We start from the raw sequence: 26,569 nt of genomic DNA, 5'->3' as shown, positions 1-26,569 counted from the left end.
AGAGCCAAATCTACCAGATTCTTCTGAAAGGAGGTTTTTGGTGACCTTCGAAAGAGCGGTGTGGGGAGATCAGATTGTAGAGCGTCAAGGAGTGGAGTTGGAGGAGAGAAAGTGGAAGCAGTGAGCCGAGACAAACCCATCAAGGAGTTTGGACAGGAATGGGAGGGAAATGGGGAGATAGCTGTATGGTGCAGTGGGTCCCAGAAGGATATATATTTTTTTTTTATGAGAAGGAAAATTTGGGTGTGTTTGAAAGGAGAAAGGTGAACCATAAAGTAACAGAAGAATGTAAGGACACCCGAAAAGGTTATCTGCGTAGTTACACATGAAAGTCTGTCATTGAGGTGACCCCTGACCTCGTTTCTCATTCCAGGGAGGGCTGTTGCTTTCTCAGGTCCCATTGAACATAGGTGCTTCTTCAGAACTACAGAACTCAGCAGCCAAAGCTGAGACAGAGGGAAGTTGGATGTTTTCTAACAAAAATGCCTGGTATTAAAGGCATTTGATGCTGTAATAGCACCGTAAGGGGAAACACTTCCCAAAAATGAACATTTAAAATGACTTTTTTTTCACAATCAGCTATTGCTATATAGAATAGTAAATAAATTCTACGTCATTACTGGATGCATTTTTTCATTGCAGTGACTTAGACATTCTATATAAATTGCAGATTGTAAATCGGTTTAGTGGCACTTACCTGCTACTTCAGTTGGTAGGCTAATAACCCCTAATTATTCATAAAAGTTGGAGGATTTGTCAGAATGGAATGCGATGGAGTTCATTAAGGGCTATTGTAATAAATCCTATGAATAAGAAATGGAAAAGAGCTAAGTAATAACATAGGATAAGAATCTTGCAGTGATGGTAGACGTGAATTGAACATTGAGTCAGCAATGATATTTGAAGCAGAGTGGCCTAAGTAGTTAGAGCACAGGCCTGGGAGTAGGAAGGAGCTGGGTTCTAATCCCAGCTGTACCACTTGTCTGCCATGTGACCTTGGGCAAATCGCATCACTTCTGTGGGCCTCAGTTACCTCATCCCTAAAATGGGGATTATGACTGCGAACCCCATGTGAGACCTGGACTACATCCAACCGGATTATCTTGTATCTACCCCAGTGCTTAGTTTAGTGCCTGGCACATAGTAAGTGCTTAACAAGTACCATAAAACCAACCAATCAACAAAAAACATTCTGGAATGTGCTAAGAGATTTTCTTAGACTTGTCAAGGGTTCCTACTTCTGGTCATTTGTGAAAGTCCATCCAGAATATTGTGCCTAGTTGATGGTTCTGTGTTTAGATATTTTAGGGAAACCACAGCCACCAGAATAATTTTCCAAGCTCCAGAAAACATGATCTGTGAAAAGATAAAGACCTATTTAGACAAGGGGTAGTGACCAAAATGATAGCCGTGTATAAATATATAAAAGCTGTTATGAGGCAGCTGTGTTTGTTAAGCAGAAGGTGAGGTCATTCCCTGTTTGCGGCAGTCACAGAAGTTAAGCGGTAATGAAGTTTCATACTATGTTTAGGTTAAATAATTTCTCTATCAGTAGTATTGTGAACACTGTATTGTATTGTTGAGCAGTGTACTGGTCATGTGGGAGAGACAGGGCCCAAGATTTTTATCATACTATGTTCCTAAGAGGGAAGGTAACTGAAATATCTTATCAATGTAGTCATATTGCCACACCTTCACCATTTTCTTGTTGGCATTTAACTTAATGGATCCCTGAGCAAGATTTACAAAGCTGAACCTCCACCACCAGGAACATCTGGAATTGTTAAGTGTGCATCTTCTTTGGTGGTGCTTTTACATTTCTTACATTGCATGTCAGAAATGGCAGATCTGAGTAGAAGCAGCATGGCGTAGTGGATAGAACCCAGTCCTGGGAGTCAGAGGTCATGGATTCTGATCCCGGCTTCGCCACTTGTCTGCTGTGTGACCTTGGGCAAGTCACTTAACTTCTCTATTCCTTGATTACTTCATCTGTAAAATGGGGATTGAGATTAGAACAGTGCTTTGCACATAGTAAGCGCTTAATAAATGCCATCATTATTATTATTGTGAGCCCCACATGGGGACAATCTGATCACCTTGTATTTACCCCCAGTACTTAGAACAGTGCTTGGCACTTAACAAATAACATTATTAGTATTATTATCATTATTATTAGCACAGTATGAGGCCGACATTGTGCCAGAAAGCCCCAAACCAGCACTGCCCTGTTTGTCGGGTATATGCAGGATCGATTCCCACTGAGCCTGTCAAATTTGTGGACAACCCTAGGTGGTTCTTCCCTATCCACGGCAAGGCCCAACAGGCTGGCCTCAATTCTTCACCATTACACCTCCCCTCATTGACCTCTCTTGTGGGAGAAACAAAGCAAGTTGTTTTTGAAATAACCTCTCTTTTACAGTAGCGTTTATCGAGAGCTCCATCCTCTGTGCAGAGCACTGTAATAGGCATCTGGGGAATGTCAATGTAAGTGAAAGATCTGGTGGATTACTAATGTGGGTTAGGAAAGCTGAGATGAAATAATTTGAGAGCCACTGGTGTAGGTTGAATTGTGCTGACACTGTAGCATATGATTACATTAAATTTAGAGGCTCTTGACTTCCCCTCCCCCCATTTTGCTCTAATTTTTCTGACCTAAGTGCTTTTCTGAATTTAGTAATGTAGGATATTTTCTGTTCTATTCACATTTAATATAAATTCACTTGAATGGTAGTAACTAGTTAGCAGCCTGAACAAGTATTTTAAAAATTCAGCTGTTAAAAATAGTATCAGTCATTTTTAGCCAGATTGCCTTTTATCCTCCCACTTTTACCCTCATATTGTGTTAAAACTGTAATTAAGTGCTGCAATGTTAAATATTACAGATGTCTTTTGTACCACCAGACTATTTTATATTGAAGAAACACAAAGCATAACATCCTAACATTAAATAAGGAGATATAATATGATCATTATATTTGTTTGCAGAAGACTGCAAAAGAAGAAAGCTGCTGTCCTGTTAGAGGATTTTTTTGTTGTTTGTTTTTTAATGGCGTTTGTTAAGCATTTACTATGTGCCAGGCACTGTACTAAGTGCTGGGGTAGATACAAGCTAGTTAGGTTGGACACAGACCACATCCCACATGGGACTCACAGTCTTAATCCTCATTTTACAGATGAGGTAACTGAGGCACAGAAAATTCAAGTAACCTGCCCAAGTTCACACAACAGATAAGTGGAGGAGTCAGAATTAGAACCCAGGTCCTTCTGACTCCCAGGCCAGCATGTCCTAGTACTCTAGCCACTAGAAAATGCTGCTTCTTTTCAACTTGAGTGAAAAATGTGTCCAATTGAGGTTGAACAGCCATCTCCTTTTATTTTAAAGCACTCTGTAGTATAAAATGTTCTTCTGATCACTTCCGCAAACCGTTGAACTTCTATCAGGGTTTTCTTCAATTGTTCATTTGTTTAACCGCTTTTTGGAAAATAGACGCGCAATTTTTCAGTCCCAATTTGTAGCTGATGGTGGAGCTAGGATTCCAGCCGCAGCGGCAGCCATGATAGCCAAAAATGTCCAATGGCTACCAATCAATCTGCGCATCAGGCAGAAACTCCTCACCCTGTGCTTCAAGGCTGTCCATCACCTCGCCCCCTCCTACTTCACCTCCCTTCTCTCCTTCTACAGCCCAGCCCGCACCCTCCGCTCCTCTGCCGCTAATCTCCTCACCGTACCTCGTTCTCGCCTGTCCCGCCATCGACCCCCGGCCCACGTCATCCCCCGGGCCTGGAATGCCCTCCCTCTGCCCATCCGCCAAGCTAGCTCTCTTCCTCCCTTCAAGGCCCTATTGAGAGCTCACCTCCTCCAGGAGGCCTTCCCAGACTGAGCCCCTTCCTTCCTCTCCCCCTTGTCCCCCTCTCCATCCCCCCATCTTACCTCCTTCCCTTCCCCACAGCACCTGTATATATGTATATATGTTTGTACATATTTATTACTCTATTTTAATTGTACATATCTATTCTATTTATTTTATTTTGTTAGTATGTTTGGTTTTGTTCTCTGTCTCCCCCTTTTAGACTGTGAGCCCACTGTGGTAGGGACTGTCTCTATATGTTGCCAACTTGTACTTCCCAAGCGCTTAGTACAGTGCTCTGCACACAGTAAGCGCTCAATAAATACGATTGATTGATTGATTGATAACCTCCTACTTCGCCACCCCAGGAGAGGGAGTTTCTCCACTTCATCTGAAAGTAACACAGAATCGGGGGGAGGTAGCCCCGCTGAGATTTTAGCTGGGTTTAGCAGCCTCTTCTACCATCTGAGATTCAGACAGAGAAGAAATTCTGGTTTCCAGTTTGTATTCGGGGCCAGGGAGGTGAAGCCGGGCAGTGGCTGAACAAGGGCCTCTCCAGTCCATTGTAAAGCAACAGTGAATCAGGGTAAGGTAGAAGGGCAGAGATTTTACCAGATATGGACAGCCTTTTCTTTCTACCACACCATGATTCCCTACTGATTTTGGTTAGGACAGAGTATCTGGCTTTCAGATTGTGTCCAGGGAGGGGGAGGGGGAGGGCGACAGTACCTGAACAAGGATTTTTCCATTCTTTCGCAGCAAAGAATATGGGTGAGTTGAAGGGATTGTGGTCCAGTGGCTAGAGCACGAGCCTGGGTGTCAGAAGGAACTGTGTTCCGATCCCAGCTCCAGCATTTGTCTACTTGGTGACCTTGGGTAAGTCACTTGACCTCTCTGTGCCTCAGTTACTTCACCTGTAAAATGAGTATTATGACTGTGAGCCCCATATAGGACATGGGCTGTGTCCAAACCTGATTAGCTGGTATCTACCCCAGCACTTAGTATGGTGCCTGGCACACAGTGAGTGCTTAACAAATGTCATTTTAAAAAAGGTGGGGGGGAGGGGGAACATATTTTTTCTGCATTTAGATAGCCTTTTCTACTATGCTTTCGGATAGTGCAGGGAAACCGGCTCTCCGTTTGTGTTCTGGGACGGGTTTGGGAAACAAGTCAGGGAAGGAATCTGCAGTGATTGGCTGTGATGTCGAGAAGGGCTTATCGATCCTGGGCCAGGTCAGCAATCAGTGAACCAAATTTGTGGATTATGGTTGTTCAGAATGGTTGGTAATGCCTTTGTGGTCAGGCAGCTCTCAGGAGTCATTCTTACCCTTGTTCTTTCTAAAGCTCAGGTCATCTGCCCGTTTTGTCTACGTTTTGGGGAAGCAGTGTGGCTTAGTGGAAAGAGCACGGCTTGGGAGTCAGAGGATATGGGTTCTAATCCCGGCTCTGGCACTTGTTCACTGTGCAACCTTGGGCAAGCCGCTTAACTTCTTTGTGCCTCAGTTACCTCATCTGTAAAATGGGGATTAAAACTGTGAGCCCCATGTGGGACAACCTAATTATCTACCCCAGGGCCTAGAACAGTGCTTGACACATAGTAAGCACCTAATGAATACCATAATAATAATAATAAACATCAGACTGACAGGGAGACTGCGGCAGGTGTCCTGCCTGGAGCTTTGCTTTGCCAGTGACTTAGCCACATTCTAACCACTAGTTGACATTGTCTAATTGGCTGAGGAACTTTGGTGAATTAAATTGGCTCATCATGACAAGTTATTTTTGTTTTACTTTACAAAATGGGAAGATGACTAATTGCGTAGGGGTGTGAAAGGCAGGATCGTGAATCATTTAGGTGCCGGCTGTTGACAGGATTCCCTAGGAACACATTTGATATGAGCATGGCAATTTCCTCATAATTATTTTCTTCAGCTCTGTAGATTTCTTACCATAAATATCAGTGCTTTGTATCTCTTATAATTCTTCAACAATGAAGTTTCATGGAAGTCAATCACCAAGTACCAAAAGCTATATCGAGGGTGTGTGTGTGTGTGTGTGTGTGTGTGTGTGTGTGTGATTTTTCTTGTTGTTATTGTTGCTAATAATCTTCCTAATTTCACCGTAATTTCCTTTTCATAGACATCTGTGCTAAGTCAGGCATACCCAGAAGAGCAACTGATATGATAGCGTCTGCAGAGTCTGAATTGAGATATCCAATTATTGCCCTTAATTGAAGAGTTAGAGGAAAGTGTTCTGCTGGGAGGGCAGCTGGTCGGTGACCCTTCCTTAGAGTATTGGCGGTGTTAGGCTGGAATGCTGCGTGTGCTGGAAACTGGGTCCTGGTCTAAGCTTCAGAGGGTGCGAACTCAATACCAAGCTAATGATGATAATTATAGTACTTGTTAAGAATTTACGATGAGCCAAGCGCTGGGGTAGATTCAAGTTAATCAGGTTGGACACAGCCCCTGTCCCACATGAGGCTCAAAGTCTTAATCCCCGTTTTACAGATGAGGTAACTGAGTCCCAGGGAAGTTGTGACTTGCCATGTGGCGGAGTCAGGATTAGAAACCCAGGTCCTTATGGCCAGCTGGACAATATCACACCCTCTGGAGCCCAGCGAAATGCTGCAGACCAAGTGCCCATGGCCAATCAATACCTGCCGAGTGTCAGGGCAAGTGGGAGAAATCCTTGTGGTGAACCCGCTTCTTGGGGTTTATCTGGGCTGGGTAGGGAGGGAGAGCTCCAGGAAAGCTCCGTCTTACCTCCTTCCCTTCCCCACAGCACCTGTATATATGTATATATGGTTGTACATATTTATTACTCTATTTATTTATTTATTTATTTTACTTGTACATTTCTATCCTACTTATTTTATTTTGTTGGTATGTTTGGTTCTGTTCTCTGTCTCCCCCTTTTAGACTGTGAGCCCACTGTTGGGTAGGGACTGTCTCTATGTGATGCCAATTTGTACTTCCCAAGCGCTTAGTACAGTGCTCTGCACATAGTAAGCGCTCAATAAATACGATTGATTGATTGATTGATTGATTGAAAGTGCACCTCCCCTCTCTTTTTTTGGCCCATGTAGATCTTGGGAGTTGGCTAAGCTGATTTCTTCCACTCATTGCTGTTCAGAGCCACTGATTTGTTGGGGCCCAGAGCAGTAGTGCTTAACCCAGGGGCTGCCCACTGGCTTTGAGGGGTGCTAGACTTGAATCCCCAACTTTGCACTAACCTCGGACCATCCCAGGGTACGTTGGAGGCTGGGGCCGGGGGTCTTCACATCCTCTGAAACCATCGCAGTGGGTTTGCTTCAGGATCAGGTGGACCCCAGAAATTAGGTAGACCACCTGCAAGACCTCGTGGATCCTAGGCCCCTTTTGCACATCCTCTTTCCTTTGAATGCCCAAAAGCTGGAAGCTGGCATGAGGGCCGGCCGCTTAGTGATAGGGATCTCTATCATCCATTGGCCTCCGCCCTCCAGGGGCCTTCCAGAGCTGCTCCAAGGTTTGGTGGCTGGAGCTGGAGTCAGGGATGCTCAGGAAGGTCTGCATGGGGCAGTGGATCCTCCCGGAGCTTTGGGGTCTAACCAGTTGCAAGGGCGGGGGGTTGGGGGGACGAAGAACCGTGGGGCCTAGTGGAAAGAGCATGGGACTCAGGGTTTGAATCCCAGTTCCACCACTTGCCCACTGTGTGACCTTGGGTAAGTCACTTAACTTCTGTGCCTCTTCCTCATCTCTGAAATATGGGTTAAATATCGGTCCACCCTTCCTCTTAAATTTAGCCCCTTACTCTAGACTGTCAGCTTGTTGTGGGCAGAAAACCTGTCTACCAACTCTCTTGTAGTCTCACGGTGCTTAGTACAGTGCTTTGCACACAGTAAGCGTTCATTAAAAACCATTGATTGATTACAGGACAGGGACTGTATCTTTCTCCATTTATGCACTTGGACCTGTACGCTTTAAACACTTGATATTCATCCCACCCTCAGCCCCACAGCATTAATGTACATTTATGTAATTTATTTTAAAATCTTTCTCCCCGCTCTAGGCTGTAAGCTCCATGTGGGCATTGAACACATCTACCAACAATCTTGTACTCTCCCAAGTGCTTAATTCAGTGCTCTGCACATAGTAAACACTCAGTAAGTACAGTTGATTGCTAGTACTTTGGAAAAGGATTGATCCAATTGTTTTTAGTCAGAAACATCCAGCGATTGTGTTTAAAGAGCCCGTTTTGAAGAGTCCTGAATTTGCAGTTAGTAGTTCTTTGCTGTTCTCAGCCAAATTTGGACAGTTGTAAATATTGGTGGTTAGGACACTGCTGCTACTCCATTGTGTGACACCATTTGGAGAAATATGGTGCCTTAGAAAGATTAACCGCATTTACCTTCAAAAACGTTAACATTTTCTTTTTAAAAAGCCACCGAGTGCAGCAGCAAACATATCTCTGTTATCAACCAGACTCTCAGTAAGACAGAGCATATTGCACTGGCAGGGTTCTTTGATTTACAACTTGACAAAGGCACACACAATTCAATGACACTGTTGTCAACGACTGATACTGGGTATAGGGACAGCAGGAGAGTGATGGAAAAACTGGGTTTAAATGAAGCCAGTGTACTGCTTATTGACTTGGCTTTTGCTTGTGGGTTTTTTTTTTGTAAACGGCATGCAGAAAATCTGCTCAATCCCAAAAATGTTGTAAAGCTTCTTATTTAAACTTAGATTTCTAACAAGGCTTCTTTATAGAAGTAATGTTTGGAATAGTGTATCATTTTTCTTCCAACCAACTCAGTCTTGACATGTCTAATAAATCCCCCAGGAAGGTGGCTAAATATGAAATATCGCTGCCTTAGAGGTTGCATTGCACAAAAAGATTATATAATTGTCCAAATCTGTGATACTAGGAATATAATTTAGGAGTCCTGATTTCCAGTCTTGTTCTTTTGCTTGAACTTTCTTTACTTTTCAGCTTATGACTGCACTATTTTAGTCTCAGAAATTAACCACTTTATAAGCAGCCAAGAAAATGGGTACTTTCTTGAATATCTGAGGTAAACTGCATATGCCTGTACCCAGATGTCTCGCTTTGAGCTGGAGAAGGATAGAGAGCAAGAATAAGCCTCTCACACAGTTTCGAGAGACTTTTCAAAAGCATTTACTCTTTCCCAATGGTATTTGTAAAGCACTTACTATGTGGCAGTCATGGGGCGAGCAAAGTCTCCTAGGCTTGAAGCTGTGCTCATCTCAACCCAGCTTTGCTAGGTGGGGGACTTGTGAGGAGAGCAGATAATAATAATAATAATAATTTTGGTTTTAAGCACTTACTATGTGCAAAGCACTGTTCTAAGAGCTGGGGAGGGTACAAGGTGATCAGGTTGTCCCATGTGGGGCTCACAATCTTAATCCCCATTTTACAGATGAGGTAACTGAGGCACAGAGAAGTGAAGTGACTTGCCCAAAGTCACACAGCTGACAATTGGCGGAGCCGGGATTTGAACCCATGACCTCTGACTCCAAAGCCCGGGCTCTTTCCACTGAGTCACGCTGCTGCGGATGGCAGCTCTAGACTGTCGGTCCCTGATGGGCAGGGAACGAGTCTGCTAATTCTGTTTTATTGGACTCTCCCAAGCATTTAATACAGAGTTCTGCACATAGTAAGTGCTCAATAAATACCATGGTTGGATTGATAATAAATAAAACAGCTCCGGTCTGGTGAGCTGCATTTGGGGAGCCGAAAACAAGGGGGCCAGAAAACACATTTTAAGAGTGCAGGGAAGGTCAGCTTCAGACAGTGCTCCATCTCAGTGGAATACCACTCAATCCTCATCTGTCCTGCTCCCTAGCAGAGAGCTGGAAAGCAAGCGCAGCCCTTGGACCAGTGTCGCCTTCACAGCCCAAAAAGGAGCAGCTCATTTTGAGCACAAGTTTCCAGAGGATTGTGAGAGGCAGAAGCATAGCTCACGCCAGGCACTCCCAACCCCAAACATGATGGCACAACAGTAGAACAGAAGCATGAGGGAGGTTTCCTATGCATAAGTTCACACTTCTAGATAGTTGTATTGATAGAATGGTGACAGTGTGGAGAGCACTGTACTAAGCTCTTGGGAGAGTACAGTATAAGAACATAATAGACACGTTCCCTGCCAACAGTGAACTTACAGTCTAGAGGGGCAGACAGACATTAATATAAGTAAAATTACAGATATGTACATAACTGTTGTGGGGCTGGGAGAGGGCATGAGTAAAGGGAGCAAGTCAAGGTGACGCAGAAGGGAGTGGGAGAAGAGGAAAGCAAGGGAGAAGGGCATAAAAACATTTTGAAGTGATCAGAGTAAATAATTGAATGTGCTGACATCTTAAACACCATTCTGAGCTCATTACCGACCACTTTAATGACTTAGGCAGCCCCCTGTTTTTCTATATCGAACACAGACTCTTACCATTGGCTTTAAAGCTCTCCATCAGTGATCCCCTTTTTTCCTATCCACTCTCTTCTATCCACATCAAATTTCACACTCTTTGGTCCTCCCCAAATTAGCTTAACTCCACCTCGCCCTCAACTCTCCTCTCTTTTCTCTTTCAGGGAGCCCTCTCCCATGTTAAATCTGCTAAGCCACAGCTCCTTCTCCCATCTTCAAAGCCCTGGTAAAAAGCTGCTTCTTCCAAAGTGGCAGCCTCCATTTAATTTTTTGTATTGTATTTTATGGTATTTAAGTGCTTACTATGTGACAGGCACTGTACAAAGTGCTGGGCTAGATACAAGTTAATCAGATTGGACTGTCCATGTCCCACATGAGGTGCACAGCGTTCATCCCCATTTTACAGATAAGAATAATAATAATAATAATAGTGATGACATTTATTAAGCACTTACTATGCACAAAGCACTGTGTTAAGCACTGGGGAGGTTACAAGGTGATCAGGTTGTCACTCAGGGGGCTCACAGTCTTAACCCCCGTTTTACAGATGAGGGAACTGAGGCACAGAGAAGTTTAAGTGACTTGCCCAAAGTCACACAGCTGACAATTGGTGGAGCCGGGGTTTGAACCCATGACCTCCGACTCCAAAGCCCGTGCTCTTTCTACTGAGCCACACTACTTCTCTGTGCCTCATTTACTTCACAGATGAAGTAAATGAGGCACAGAGAAGTGAAGTGACTCACTCAGCGTCCCCCACTAGACAAGTGGCGGAGGTAAGATTAGAACCCAGGTCCTCTGACCCTCAGGCCCATGCTTTAAACAATAGTCCACACTGCTTCTCATTTAATGAGGTTTAATCTCCATTTTTTTTTTTGGTCATAATTTTCTACCGGTCACCTTAGCTCTCATGCGTCTGTCTTTGTATAATGCTTAATTGCGCTAAAGTGTGTTTTATCATTTGTGTCTTTTCTAATCTCTTATCCATTATATGATAGAGATTTTTTGTCTACTGTACACCTCTGTTAGCTCTTTGAGGGTAGGGACCAGGGACCACATCTTGAATGTTTAATATATTCCAACTTTCACCTGTAATTATTTATATCAATGTCTGCCTCTCCATCTAGACCGAAAGCTTGTCATGGGCGGGGAACGTTTATACCAATTTTGTTGTTCTGTACTCTCTTGAGCGCTAGGTACAGGGTTCTGCCCTCAGTAAATGATCAGTGACTACCATCGATTGACAGGGTTGCTTTTTGACTAGATACTTGAAAATCAGTATTTGTAATTGGTGAGGGGAGTCACCTCCTGTTGTTTGTAATTAGAGAAACAAATAGGATCTTGAAAATTGCCATTATCAATAATATTCCAGGAACCAGTCATGTAAGTGTTTTTAGAGGCTATTGTTTTGAGATTACGATTGCTGTCAGTAATAGTCCATAAAATATTATATTCTTATAAGATGCTTTAATTTATTGACTGAACTTCACAGCTTGTCTTTAAAGTGTCAATTTTTGAAGCTCTCTAAGGTCATTGTAGGTTTTTTTTTTATCACTTAGTTGTTTTCCTGAGCTCCAGGTTCCTTGCTTCGACCATTGAAGAAAGCTGTCTCTCTGAATGAAAGAGATTTGTGATTAGATCATTTTTAATTGGCTTCATCTACAATCCCTATCTTATTAGGAGACTGGTTGAAAGACTGGTTCTTTAATAGTGGGTTTGTTTTTCTGTAGAAGTAATCTCCTCTAATACTCTGATGCCTCTCAGCACTTTGAGAATCTTTAGGTGATATTCATTTGAAGCAATTAATCACTTAAGAATTAGAATTTTAGCGTGGTTTGAATTTAGAAATAGTGACTACTGAAGCATTTATTTGGGGGCTTAGAAACAGATCATGACATGCAGTGGGTCCCTTCTATCTTCAAAATATGACATTTGGAAGAGTTTTATTTTGTCTTGTTATTGAGAGGGAATAGTCGATATTGGTCCTTTCTCTTTTTGCACATTGAAAACTAGTGGTTTCAGTTTTTCAGTGTCACCTCCAATCGCCCTACTGTTTCCTGAGGGCTTGCTTCTTACTGAGCAGATAAGAAAGCACCACTGAGTTTAGTGGACATGATCCCCACCCTCAAGGAGCTTACAATCTAGCAGGGGAGGCAGACACCAAAATCAGTCATGGGGAAGGGGAAGCAAGAGAGGATATGTATGTGAAAAGTAGGCATGACGATGTTTGACATGGCTTTTGTTGTGTTTTTGGATTGCGCATCGTGAATGCCATGAAGCTTTATCGGCCGGTCCCGAGGATGCCCTGTCGATGCTGATGGGACAGAATCCAATATGAGTGTGAGTGATGTTGGAGGAAGACGACGCATCGAGGACAGCGAACACACCCTACACATCTACCCCGGCGCCATCGCCGAAGGGACCATCTACTGCCCCGTCTCCGCCCGGCGGAACTCGACGGCGGCCGAGGTGATCGGCTCCCTCATCGCCAAGCTCCGCCTGGACAAAGCCAAATGCTACGTGCTGGCAGAAGTGAAGGAGTTTGGAGGGGAGGAATGGATCCTCAACCCCACGGACTGCCCCGTGCAGCGGATGATGCTGTGGCCCCGGTTGGCGCTGGAGAACCGGTCCAGCGGGGAGGACTACCGTTTCCTCTTGCGGGAGAAGAATCTGGACGGGTCGATCCACTATGGCAGCCTCCAGTCCTGGCTGCGGGTGACAGAGGAGCGTCGCCGGATGGTGGAACGCGGGTTCCTCCCTCAGCCGCCACAGAAGGACTACGACGACTTGTGTAGCCTGCCGGACTTGAACGAGAAGACGCTCTTGGAAAATCTCCGTGGTCGGTTCAAGCAGGAAAAAATCTATACCTACGTAGGGAGCATCCTGATCGTGATCAACCCCTTTAAATTTCTTCCAATATACAATCCAAAATATGTGAAAATGTATGATAACCACCAGTTGGGAAAGCTGGAGCCCCACATTTATGCTGTGGCAGACGTGGCCTATCACGCTATGCTTCAGCGCAAGCAGAACCAGTGCATCGTGATCTCAGGAGAAAGCGGGTCTGGGAAAACACAGAGTACAAACTTTTTAATTCACCACCTGACGGCTCTCAGCCAGAAAGGATTTGCCAGTGGAGTAGAACAGATTATTCTTGGAGCTGGACCAGTGCTTGAGGTAAGATGAACGGGCTAGAGAGCATGCCTTTTAATTGGGTTTAAACTGTTCCCCCAAGGTGGCTGTAGATTCTTGTGCGGGTATTGTGTAAATGTATTTCTTCAAAGAGTTCAGGACTGTTGAATGTTTAAAACTGCAATAGAACAGAACTCTGAACTCTGCAGTCATGCCTCCTTGGCTTTGTTTGGCCAGGATTATGGACGGGGTGGTGGACAGGGTCGACTTCTGAGTCTCCTCTGAGAAGGAAGGGGATGCCTCCCAAAGATGGAGCTCGTCGTTGGGCATGGACCCAGTCTACCAACTCTGTTGTGTTGGATTCTCCCAAGCGTTTGCAACAGTGCTCTGCACACAGTAAGCGCTCAATAAATACCACTGAGCGATTTACAGAGCTATGCCAAAGTAGATTCCTATTTGTTTTGTTTTGTTGTCTGTCTCCCCCTTCTAGACTTTGTGCCTGTTGTTGAGTAGGGATTGTCTCTCTCTGTTGCCGAATTGTACTTTCCAAGCACTTAGTACAGTGCTCTGCATGCAGTAAGCGCTCAATAAATATGATTGAATGAATGAATAGAGGGGGAGGGGTGGAGAGCCAAGGGACGGAGGTTGGGGAAACGACACGCCAGTGACTTCGTTATATTGGAAGGTAGAGATAGGTACTATAAATGTACATAAAGTGTGCCTTTCTGGAAATCCATCACTCAAGGATTACCCTTTTTTTTTAAAAAAAAAGGAAATTATGAAAATGGTTTTCATTTTCATTTCATTTCATTTCATTTAAGCGCTTAGTACAGCGCTCTGCACACAGTAAGCGCTCAATAAATACGATTGATGATGATGATGATTTCTTTAATGATATGGACCAGCTAGTCACAGGGAAGGGAAAATGTGAACCATAAATCTCATTTTTATCTTTATAACTGGACTGAATCTATCAGTGGATTTATGGAGGGGTTACTGCATGCAGGACATTGAACTAAGCATTTGGGAAAGTACAGTTCAAGTTGTTTGATCATGTTTCCTGCCCGCAATGAGGTGGAATGTTATGGAAATGGCTTCAAAAGGAAAATGCATTTCCTATTAGTCTTTTAAGATTTTATTCTAGAAACAGTCATTTTCAGAAAAGCAGATGATGGAGTAATAAGTTGTTAAATAGTTAACCAGAAGAAACTAAATGTTTGGCAGAATGTTAATGAAGAAGAATGTGCTGTGTCATTTAATTTGTTATAAATTAACTTTGAATTTCATCTTTTAAAAATTGACGCAGTGCGAAAATGTTAAATCTGTGCATTTGGGATGCTGCAAAGATTCATGAATAATATGCAGGTATAAATTAAATTCCTGCCTTGCTAAGGTTTGACGTCGAACCTGCTTTTAAAGGTGGTTTTGGAGTTGATGGTTGAAGACATAGAGACATGCAATGTAAGGATGCAGTTTGTTCTTTTGAAGTATTCTACTCAGGGTGTGTGGCTACCAACTTTTGTGTACTCTTCCAAGTCTGTAGCCCTGCGCACATTGATTGAATGATGCGTCAATTCTCATATCCTTGATGATTGATGGTATTTGTTGATTATGGTATTTAAGTGCTTACTATGTGTTAAGCACTATTATAAACACGGGGGTAAATACAAATTGATCATGGTGGACACAGTTCCTATCCCAAATGGGGCTCAGAGTCTAAGGAGAAGGGAGAACAGGTGTTTCATCCCCATTCTACAGATGAGGAAACTGAGGCACAAAGAAGTTAAGTGACTCACCCAGGGTCACACAGCAAGTGTTCATTCATTCATTCAATTGTATTTATGCAGCACTTTCTGTGTGCAGAGCACTGTACTAAGCGCTTGGGAAGTACCAATCGGCAACATATAGAGATGGTCCATACCCAAGAGCGCTTAGTGCTTGGCACATAGTAAGTGCTTAACAAATACCATCGTTCTTATTATTGTTGTTAGTTGGCAGAGCTGGAATCAAAACTTGGCCGGGCAGGCCTGACTCCGAGGCTTGCGCTCTTATCCACCAAGCCTTAATTCTGCTGGGGGTAACTTTCAAATTATTAGGTTGAAAATTTTCATCTAGGCATTTTCAGAGATACTAAGAAATAATGTTGCATCAACAAGACTCCCTGGAAGTGTGACACCAGCAGTTGAGATACTGCTTTGAATTGTTTGGCTGTCTCTCCGGGCTAGAACTTCTGGGATTAGCATTATCTCCAAAAGGACTATTGTTCATGGGAAATTACTAGGAGAATGGGAGTTATCACCTTTTGTCCCTCACTGTACTTCCCCCCCCCCATCCCCTTGGGTAAAAATGCAAGGAGAAGCATTTTCTTGCCGTATGGGGGTTTCGAAGAGGAAAATAATGAAGAAATGCTAATTTAGTTCAAATTATATTAGACATATGTTAGTTTTATCATTAAATAGAAGCATATCAATAATTTGTTGTATTTGGCTTATTTGTGAGTTCTGAAAGTGTGTTTGGGGAAGAGAGTCAGTGCCTGAGTGGAACCTCTGTAAGATGGGGTTACCAATTTAAACACACTACAAAAAAAAGCATTGGAGTTCTCAGCTGAAGTAATTTAGATGAGTGAAATGCTCTTTTTGCAAACAACCCAAATTGCCTAACTTTCATAAAATAAAGATCTGTGGGGCAAAAATATGTTTGGTTTTGTTCTCTGTCTCCCCTTTCTAGACTGTGAGCCCACTGTTGGGCAGGGACTGTCTCTATATGTTGCCAACTTGTACTTCCCAAGTGCTTAGTAGAGTGCTCTGCACACAGTAAGTGCTTAATAAATACAATTGATTGATTGATTACCTAATTTTAAACTGTAATTGTAATTGTAAATGTCTTAATGCAGGTGCAGTCAGTATGTCTATGATGATGAACCTAAAAAAGGGAATTAATAAAATTATAGCTAAGGAAAAGCAAATGATGAAAACAAGAACAAATGACCTAATTTTTAGTTTAAATACGATAAACTTCATGTTATAAATAGCAATCGCTCTAATGGACCTGAGGGGAATACCCAAGTCCTTTCTACTTTTGAAATTGATTGATACTGAGTAACCAAGAGGCTCCATTACGGAAACCCTCTGGGCCCCTGTCTCCCTTTTCTTCGCTTTTTGGCCACTTCTGCTATCTGCATTTTGAGCTATGACTAGGCTAGAAAAACTTCAGGCCACAGAGGGAAGACCTCTGCCTCCCACCGTCCAGCTGCGGAGGTCTTTGTCGCAGTTCTGGGTCCCCTTCTTTTCACCATCTACACCCAGTCCCTCGGAGAACTCATTTGCTCCCACGACTTCAACTACCATCTCTTCATGAATGATTCCCAAACCCATTTTTCCAATCAATCAGCATTTATTTGAGCTCTGACTGCATATGGAGCACTGTATTAAACATTCGGGAGAGTAAATTAGGACAGATTTGGTAGATACGTTCCCTGCCCACAACAAGTTTACAGTCTAGAGGGGGAGACAGGCATTAATATAAATAAATGAACTATGGATATGTCCATAAGTGTTGAGTGACTGGTAGGGAAGGGTGAATGAAGGGTGCAAATCCAAGTACAAGGGTGATGTAGAAGGGAGTGGGAGAAGAGAAAATGAGGGCTTAGGGAAGCCTTCTTGGAGGAGATGTGCTTTTAATAAGGCTTTGGAGGTGAGGAGAGAGAGTGATTGTCTGCTGGTTATGAAGAGGAAGGGCATTCCATGCCAGAGGCTGGATGTTGACAAGGTCAGCAGTGAGATAGATGAGGTCAATGTACAGTGAGTAGAGAAGCAAGTTAGAGAAGCAAAGTGTGTGGGCTGGGTTGCAGTAGGAAAGCAGTGAGGTAAGGTAGGAGGGGGCAAGGTGATTGAGTGCTTTGAAGCTGATAGGAATTTTTTTTTGCAGAGGTTTTTGAGAAGTGGGGCAACATGGACTGAATGGTTTTGTAGAGAAATGATCGGTTAACAGTGTGAAGTTTGGACTGGAGTGGGGAGACACAGGAGGCTAATTGAGTAATCAAGATGAGATAGGATATGTGCTTGGATTAACGGGATAGTGGTTTTGATGGAAAGGAAAGAGTGGCTTTTAGCCTTGTGAGACTTGAATCCACAGGATTTGGTGACAGATTGAGAGAGATCAGTCAAGGACAATGTCAAGGTTATGGGCTTGTGAGACAGGGAGGATGGTGGTGCTGTCTACAATCTTGGGAAAGACAGGAGGAGGACCAAGTTTGGGTGGGAAGATAAGGACTTCCAACCCTGACTTCTTTCCTTCTTTGTGGTTTCACATTTCCTGCTGCCTTCAGGACATCTGTATTTGTCCTGCTGACACCTCAAACTTAACAGAACCAAAACAGAACTCTTCCTCTTCCCCCCAAACACTGTCCTCCCCGTGTATTTCCCATCATTACAGACAACATCCACCACCATCCTCCCTGTCTTACAAGCCCCTAACCTAGGCATTGCCCTCAACTCATTCAACCCACATATTCAATCTGTCACCAAATCCTACTAATTAAACCTTCACAACATCACTAAAATCCACCCTTTCCTCCATCTGAACTGCTACCACTTCAATCCAAACTGCTTCTATGCTTATCCAAGCATTTACCCTAGTGCTTAGAACAGTGCTTGGCACATAGTAAGCGCTTAACAAATATCATCATTATGATTATTATTATTAATATAGTTCACCGTGACTACTGAATCAGCCTCTTGCTAACCTCCTTGCTTCCTGTCTCTCCCCACTTCAGTCAGTACTTCACTCTGTTGTTTGGGTCATTTTTCTAAAAAAAAAAATTGTTCAGTCCATATCTCCCCACACCTGCAGTGGTTCATTCATTCATTCAATCGTATTTATTGAGCACTTACTGTGTGCAGAGCACTGTACTAAGCACTTGGGAAGTACAAGTTGGCAACATATAGAGGCAGTCCCTACCCAACAGCGGGCTCACACTCTAGAAGATGAATTATGGCAGCTAACTTCTCACTGAACTGCACTTAGCAGATCACTGGGTAATTCGATTCTGCTGCTTCAGGTGCTCCTGCTGACGGCAGGGGTGAGGAAACTTCGGACTTCTAAAGCCGTACAGGCCCCGAATTTGCAGAGAACAAGTCCTGACCATCAGGAAAAGCCCGTCGGCATCAGGTTCACAGGGCAGGCTACCGGGTGATGACGCGTAGACTCTTCACATGAATTAATCAGGGCTATAAGTGATGAGCTCCACCTCGGGACTCCCACGTCTCACCATTTCCTCAGGTTTTAACCAATTAATCAATTCGATGGTATTTATTGAGCTCTTACTTTGTGCACAGCACTGGACTAAGCGCTTGGGAGAGCACAATAGAACGGAGTTTGTAGACCTGTTCCCTGCCCACAACAAGCTTACAGTCCAGAGGGTCAGTCTAGAGTCAATCAATCAATGATATTTATTGAGTGCTTACTGGGTGCAGAGCACTGTGCTGAGTATTGGGGAAAGGACAACACAACAGAGTTGGTAGATACGTTCCTGCTCACAATGAGTTTACCCAGATGTTTGTAGTGGAAAACAGGATGAGTTGGAAGTTGTCTTCACTGAGAAGTAAGACTCTCATCCTACCTTTCTGAATGCTCCTTTTTTAAAAATGGTATTTGTTAAGCCCTTTCCTGTGTGCCAGGCACTGTGCTAAGCGCCAGGGCAGATAGCAGTTGATCAGGTTGGACACAGTCCATGTCCCAAATGGGACTCACAGTCTTAATCCCCATTTTAAACTCATTGAGGGCAGGGAATATGCATTGGGATTAACTTGTATCTACTGCAGCACTTAGTACTGTGGTTGCAATGATATTTGTTAAGCGCTTACTATGTGCCTGGAACTGTTCTAAGCGCTGAAGTAGATAGGAGCTAATCAGGTTGCACACAGGTTGCCCATCCACCTTGCATTAAATAATAATAATAATAATAATAATAATAATAATTATAACAACAATGGTGGTTCATTCATTCATTCGTATTTATTGAGCGCTTACTGTGTGCAGAGCACTGTACTAAGCGCTTGGGAATTACAAGTTGGCAACATATAGAGATGGTCCCTACCCAACAACGGGCTCACAGTCTAGAAGGGGAAGAAAGACAACAAAACAAAGCATGTAGAAAGGTGTCAAAGTCATCAGAACAAATAGAATTAAAATTAAATGTGCATCATTAACAAAATAAAAAGAATAGTAAATATGTACAAGTAAAATAGAGTAATAAATCTGTACAAATATATATACAAGTGCTATGGGGAGGGGAAGGAGGTAGGGTGGGGGGATGGGGAGAAGGAGAGGAAAAAGGGGCTCAATCTGGGAAGGCCTCTTGGAGGAGGTGAGCTCTCAGTAGGGCTTTGAAGGGAGGAAGAGAGCTAGTTTGGCGGATGTGTGGGAGGGTAATTCAGGCCAGTGGATGGATGTGGGTGGGGGTCGATGGCGAGAAGGAGGTACAGTGGAGGTTAGCAGCAGAGGAGCACAGGGTGCGGGCTGGGCTGTAGAAGGAGGGAAGGGAGGTGAGGTAGGAGAGGGTGAGGTGATGGACAGCCTTGAAGCTGAGAGTGAGGAGTTTTTGCTTGATGCGTAGGTTGACAGGCAGCCACCGGACATTTTTGAGGAGTGGTATTTCCTAAGCATTTACCGTGTGCCACAGGCACTGTATTAAGCCCTAATTAACAGAAACTCCTTATCATTGGAATTAAAGCATTTAATCAGCTTGCTCCCTCCTGTCTTACCCAATTGATTTCCTACCACAACCATGCCCAAACACTTCTCCATTAACGTCCTGCTCGCAGTATCTCTATCTGGGATATCTCTCTGCCGACCCCTTGCCCACATCCTCCCTAGAATTCCCTCCCCCTTCATATGTAATAGACCACCACTCCCCCCACCGCCAAAACCTTATTACAATCACAGCGTTTCCATGAGGACTCATTTCTCCTACTTCTCCCTTATGTGTCACCTCTGTACTTGGATCTGTACCTTTTAAGCACTTGGTATTCACCCCACGCTTGGCCCCCACAAAACTTAAGTACAAATCCATAATTCATTTTAATGTCTGTCTCCCTTTCTAGGCTGTCAGTTCCTCATGACAGGGAATGTGTCTGTCAACTCTGTTGTACTCTCCTATGTGCTTAGTATAGTTGTCTGCACACAGTAAGTGCTCAGTAAAGAGCACTCAATGGAGAAGCAGTGTGGCCTAGTGGCTAGAGCATGGGCCTAGAAGTCAGAAGGTCCTGTGTTCCAGCTCTGGCACTTGTCTGTTGTGTGACTTTGGGCAAGTCAGTTAATTTCTCTGTGCCTCAGTTACCTCATCTGTAAATTGGGGATTAAGACTGAGCCTCATGTGGGACTTGGACTGTGTACAACCTGATTAACTTGTATCTACCCCAGAGCTTAGTACAGTGACTGGCACATAGTAAGTGCTTAACAAATACCATTAAAGAAATGCCAGTGATTGATTGATTGATTCCAGGAAGGCTGCTGTCTCCAGGTAGCTGCTGCTTCCAAATGATTGAGTCATCCTTCTTTGGAGACCTGCCTGGAAGAGCAAAAATCATTCATTCATTTGTATTTATTGAGTGCTTACTGTGTGCAGAGAACTGTATTAAATGCTTGGGAGAGTACAATATACCAAACAGACACGTTCCCTGCCCACAACAAGTTTTCAGTCTAGAGGGGGAGACAGCTGCACCAAAGGAATTTCCAGGGCTTTTTCTTGCCCGCAGCTTGCAATTAGTGATATTAGTGATACGAAGCAGCATAGCCTAATGGATAGAGCATGGCCCTTGGAATCAGAAGGACCTGGCTTCTAATTTTGGCTCCACCATTTATTATTATTATAATCAACCAATCAATCGTATTTATTGAGCGCTTACTGTGTGCAGAGCACTGTACTAAGCGCTTGGGAAGTACAAGTTGGCAACATATAGAGACAGTCCCTACCCAACAGTGGGCTCACAGTCTAGAAGGGGGAGACAGAGAACAAAACCAAACATATTAACAAAATAAAATAAATAGAATAGATATGTACAAGCAAAATAAATAGAGTAATAAATATGTACAAACATGTATACATATATACAGGTGCTGTGGGGAAGGGAAGGAGGTAAGACTGGGGGGACGGAGGGGGGACGAGGGGGAGAGGAAGGAAGGGGCTCATTCTGGGAAGGCCTCCTGGAGGAGGTGAGCTCTCTGTAGGGCCTTGAAGGGAGGAAGAGAGCTAGCTTGGCGGATGGGCAGAGGGAGGGCATTCCAGGCCAGGGGGATGACGTGGGCCGGGGGTCGACGGCGGGACAGGCGAGAATGAGGCATGGTGAGGAGATTAGTGGCAGAGGAGCGGAGGGTGCGGGCTGGGCTGTAGAAGGAGAGAAGAGTGGTGAGGTAGGAGGGGGCGAGGTGATGGAGAGCCTTGAAGCCCAGGGTGAGGAGTTTCTGCCTGATGCGCAGATTGATTGGTAGCCACTGGAGATTTTTGAGGAGGGGAGTAACATGCCCAGAGCGTTTCTGGACAGAGACAATCCGGGCAGCAGCATGAAGTATGGATTGAAGTGGGGAGAGACACGAGGATGGGAGATCAGAGAGAAGGCTGATGCAGTAGTCCAGACAGGATAGGATGAGAGCTTGAACGAGCAGGGTAGCGGTTTGGATGGAGAGGAAAGGGCGGATCTTGGCAATGTTGCGGAGCTGAGACCGGCAGGTTTTGGTGACGGCTTGGATGTGAGGTATTATTGAGGTATTGAGGTGAGGTATTGGATGTGAGATATTAGGTAATAAATACCTAATAATGGTATTTATTAGGCACTTACTATGGGCCAGGCATTGTACTGAGTGTTGGGGTGGGTACAAGCAAGTTGGGCTGGGTACAGTCCCTGCCCCACATGAGGCTCAAAGTCTCAATCCCCATTTTAAAGATGAGGTAACTGAGGCACAGAGAAGTGAAGTGACTTGCCCAAGGCCACACAGCAGACAAGTGACAGAGCCGGAATTAGATGAACCTTTTGACTCTAGGCCCATGCTCTAACCACTACAGAATGCTGCTTCCCAACATGCTGCTTTCTACCATAAGAAAAAAAGGTGTTGATTCAAAACAGAACCAAAAGTTCACTTTAAATAGAACTTTCTGGTGGACAAATAGAACAATCTAGCTGACAGTTATGGATTTGCAGTAATAATTAACCTGAATGGCAATCCTGACACATTTGGTATGTTTATATTGGACTCAACTAGGTAATCTGACACATTTCCTGTTAATAGGTTGGTATTTAATCTTAGTATGAGTTGGCATTGTTTGAAATCTGTGATTAAGAGGCCAATTTCTTTGGTAAATTATGGCATGGAGGGCTACACCTATCTTTTGAATATGGGGAAAGCACCTATGTTGAAATAGATAAGAGATTTAAACCACAGTTCCAGTTTTAAACACATAATTCCTAATCATAGTGAAAGTGGCAGGGTAACACACCAAAAAAATCTAATTAATACACAGACTTTGCAAATTTCACAGCAATATAAATACTTTAATATCAAATAAATCATTGTAACCAGACACTGGTTATTATTGGGTAAGGGGAATTTTGGAGGAAGGAGAAAAACCCACTTTGAATTAAAGATTTGGGTAGCGCTTGCCTATATCCTAGTGTAAAAAAAACCTTGTTTTTTGGTTATGCCTTTCGTGGTGGGTTGAACTGTTCTTTAAGAGTTATTGTGACATGTTATTTATCTATAATTATTTCACTATGTTTCTCTTTAAAGCTTGTGGGTTTTTACCGAGTGTACCAGTTCTGAGAAAACTCTTGGCTCTCCAATGAAGGCTCAAGGTGTTTACTTGCTTAAAATTTGATCTAGCCTTGCCAACAAGCACTTGGTTGTCTCCAGCTTGAAAGACCTAGATAATTGGAGCTGTACTCTTTCATTAGCCTAAAAAAAAAAAGAGGTCATCAGGTATCTTTCTTTAATCAGAAACACTAAAGTTACCTAGATATGTTAGGTGGTGACCCGTGGGCCTAGGGATGACCCAAACATCACATTTCGGCAAGCAGTCCTCCATTTGGTTTTCCACGCAGCCAGAAGGGTTGCCTACTGACAATAATCACTTGAATCCTCCATCCCACCCTTCCCCTCCTCTGGGTCCTGATTTTTTTGTTTTTTGCCTTATTAGAGAATACCCCTAATGCAGTGTGGTTGGGGCTTCTCCCTTGGGCGAAAGATATATGGTCCAGACTTCACTGGCCCAAGTTGGTCGTTTTCTTCCCCTGTTTTCCCCTTTCCCTCCCACATTTGTCAGGGCCTGTAGCGAGGAAACCTAAACCTAGAGAAGCAGCATGGCTCAGTGGCAAGAGCATGGGCTTGGGAGTCAGAAGTCGTGGGTTCAAATTCTGACTCCTTCACTTGTCTGCTGTATGGCTTTGGGCAAGTCACTTAACTTCTCTGGGCCTCAGTTCCCTCATCTGTCAAATGGGGATTAAGACGGTGAGCCCCACGTGGGACAACCTGACTACCTTGTATCTCCCTCAGTGCTTAGAACAGTGCTTGGCACATAGTAAGCACTTAGCAAATACCAAAATAATAATAATTATTATGTTGCAAGTCCAAAAGGGGGATTGTGTTGTGTCCTTTTCAACCTGAAACCAACTCATCCTCCCAAGTGCTGAGTCGGGCTTTTCCAGATCTATTGGAGGGCAGCATGTGGTTAAATCCATAGATAGCAAAAATTATCAAACAATTTATAAATGCAGTATTTTAGCATTACTTACCTATCTTTGAGTCTATTTCCTTCAGGAACCATAGTCATTCTCAGAAAGTTCTGGAGCTAATTCAATTCCTTTCATCTGCAGTTCTCTCTCTGTGCGTGGTATGAAGCTTGATGCCTTCATTGTCCCCAAGCTCTGGGGTACTTAACCTTGGGTTTCTCTGGCTGTGGCAAGTCTGTAGCCCTGGGCCTGCTCTGTGAAGTTCTTATAGTCGGTTGCATGGCTTCTTATATGCTGGTTTCAAATGGATCCTAGTCAGCCTTGCAGCAATTCCTGGGTGGCTCTCTCAAAAGACTATTGATAATGCTCATAACTTGAGTTTGAAGAGTGTCCTAGTGGATTGGAAGCATGTTGTGATTCTAGCACTTAGGACAGAGCTTGGCACATAGTAAGCCCTTTACAAACACCATTATTATTAATATGCATTATTAATGTTAATTATTAATATTATTAATTATCCTCAGTGCTCTTCCAGCATAGTGACTTTAAATAGGTTTGGAGGGGCCCCACAGCCCTCTTTTACTACAGTGAAGGGAAAAGAGCCAGACAGGGCACTTTCAGCTGTGACTTAACAGCGTGGCCTTAGTGGAAAGTCCATGAACCTGAGAGTCAGAAGACCTGGGTTCTAATCCCAGTTCTGATACCTTCCTGCTGGATCGCCCTAGGCAAGTCAGTTCATTGAAATGTGCCTCCGTTTCCTCATCAGTAAAATGGGGATCATATACTTGTTCTCCCTCAGACTGGGAGCTCTATGTAGTACAGGGACTGTGTCTTGCCTGATTATTTTGTATCTACCTCAGAGCTAAGTAGGGTGTTTAGCATATAGTCCTCCCTTTAAAGCCCTACTGAGAGCTCACCTCCTCCAGGAGGCCTTCCCAGACTGAGCTCCCTCCTTCCTCTCCCCCTCCTCCCCCTCCCCATCCCCGCTTACCTCCTTCCCCTCCCCACAGCACCTGTATATATGTATATATGTTTGTACGTATTTATTACTCTGTTTTATTTGTACATATTTATTCTATTTTATTTTGTTAATATGTTTTGTTTTGTTCTCTGTCTCCCCCTTCTAGACTGTGAACCCACTGTTGGGTAGGGACCGTCTCTATATGTTGCCAACTTGTACTTCCCAAGCGCTTAGTACAGTGCTCTGCACACAGTAAGCGCTCAATACATATAATTGAATGAATGAATATAGTCAGCACCTAACAAAATATCACTATTGTTATTCTTATTTGGACTAGCCAAAGGATATAAGGTTTAAGTATAGTGGTCTCGGTCTTATTTCCTGCACTGCAAGTGCTTTGCTAGATTTTGGTGTGAAAGCCACATTGCAGTTAAAGACAGTGCACATTTGACTAAATTATTTTGAGAGATTCTGGATGGAATCTTCTGGGAAATGAAAAATAGCGAGATACCTTGATCGTTTCCACAGTCCACTCTCATACTTTCTACTTGATGATAATTATGGTGACACCTAAACCGTTAAAAGTTCTAAAGCATTTTTTCAGGTTTTCAAATGTTGAGGAGGAATTCATGCCCACTTCTGAAGCTTGGAGTCCTTCCTTCCTGGAGACCTTTTAAAAAGTGCCATCAACTCCAGGTGCCTTCCCCCCCCCTTTTTTTTTAAAGACTTTCACTGCAGGAGTTGGAGCCAAGTCTGGACCATTGTATTTTGGTTGATTTTTCTCTCTGCTTCGAGAGGCCTCTCAGTGGTGGAAGACATATTTAGAAGAGCATTGAACTGTTAGTGTTCTTGCCATCTGTGAAAGATTCCCTTGGTCTGTGATGAGGGCGGATAGCTGTCCTTTTCAGCAATGCCATGATAGTGCGGCTGGGATCATATGCAGGCAGCTTTGCTTTAGTGACATACATCCAAGAATGCAGGAAAATAATGGTAAACTGTTATGCCACATTGGTCAGGCACCATGGATCCAATCCCAGATTCTAATCCCGGCTCCCCCACTTGCCTGCTGTGTGACCTCGGGCAAGATACTTCACTTCTCAGGGGCTCAGTTTCCTCATCTTAGACTGAGAGCACCATGTGGGACAGGGCCTGTGTCTGACCTGCTTAACTTGTATAATAATGATGGCATTTGTTAAGCGCTTACTACGTGCAAAGCACTGTTCTAAACTCTGTGGGGAAGGGGGCACAAGGTGATCAGGTCATCCCACGTGGGGCTCACAGTCTTAATCCCCATTTTACAGGTGAGGTAACTGAGGCTCAGAGAAGTTAAGTGACTTGTCCAAGGTCACACAGCAGACCTGTGGCAGAGCTGGGATTGGAACCCCTGACCTCTGACTCCCAAGCCTGTGCTCTTTCCACTGAGCAACGCTGCTTCTCAACTTGTATGTAGCCCAGTGCTTAGACCAGTGCTCGACACACTTAAAAAACA

At 43.8% G+C, this 26,569-nt stretch overlaps 1 protein-coding gene across 6 annotated transcripts in view; it reads left to right on the top strand.

Annotated features, from left to right (window-relative positions):
- MYO9A (myosin IXA) overlaps window positions 1-26,569 on the top strand; it is a 322,627-nt gene that overhangs the window by 77,402 nt on the left and 218,656 nt on the right. For all 6 annotated transcript variants that reach the window (XM_038746410.1, XM_038746411.1, XM_038746413.1 and 3 more), the window contains exon 2: window positions 12,546-13,443. In XM_038746410.1, the coding sequence (XP_038602338.1) occupies window positions 12,601-13,443 (843 nt within the window). In that variant the 5' untranslated portion in view covers window positions 12,546-12,600. The remainder of the gene's footprint in view (window positions 1-12,545; window positions 13,444-26,569) is intronic.

Source organism: Tachyglossus aculeatus, chromosome 5, assembly GCF_015852505.1.
Source record: "Tachyglossus aculeatus isolate mTacAcu1 chromosome 5, mTacAcu1.pri, whole genome shotgun sequence".
NCBI classification, from domain to species: domain Eukaryota; kingdom Metazoa; phylum Chordata; class Mammalia; order Monotremata; family Tachyglossidae; genus Tachyglossus; species Tachyglossus aculeatus.
This window is presented reverse-complemented; position numbering and strand designations above follow the sequence as displayed.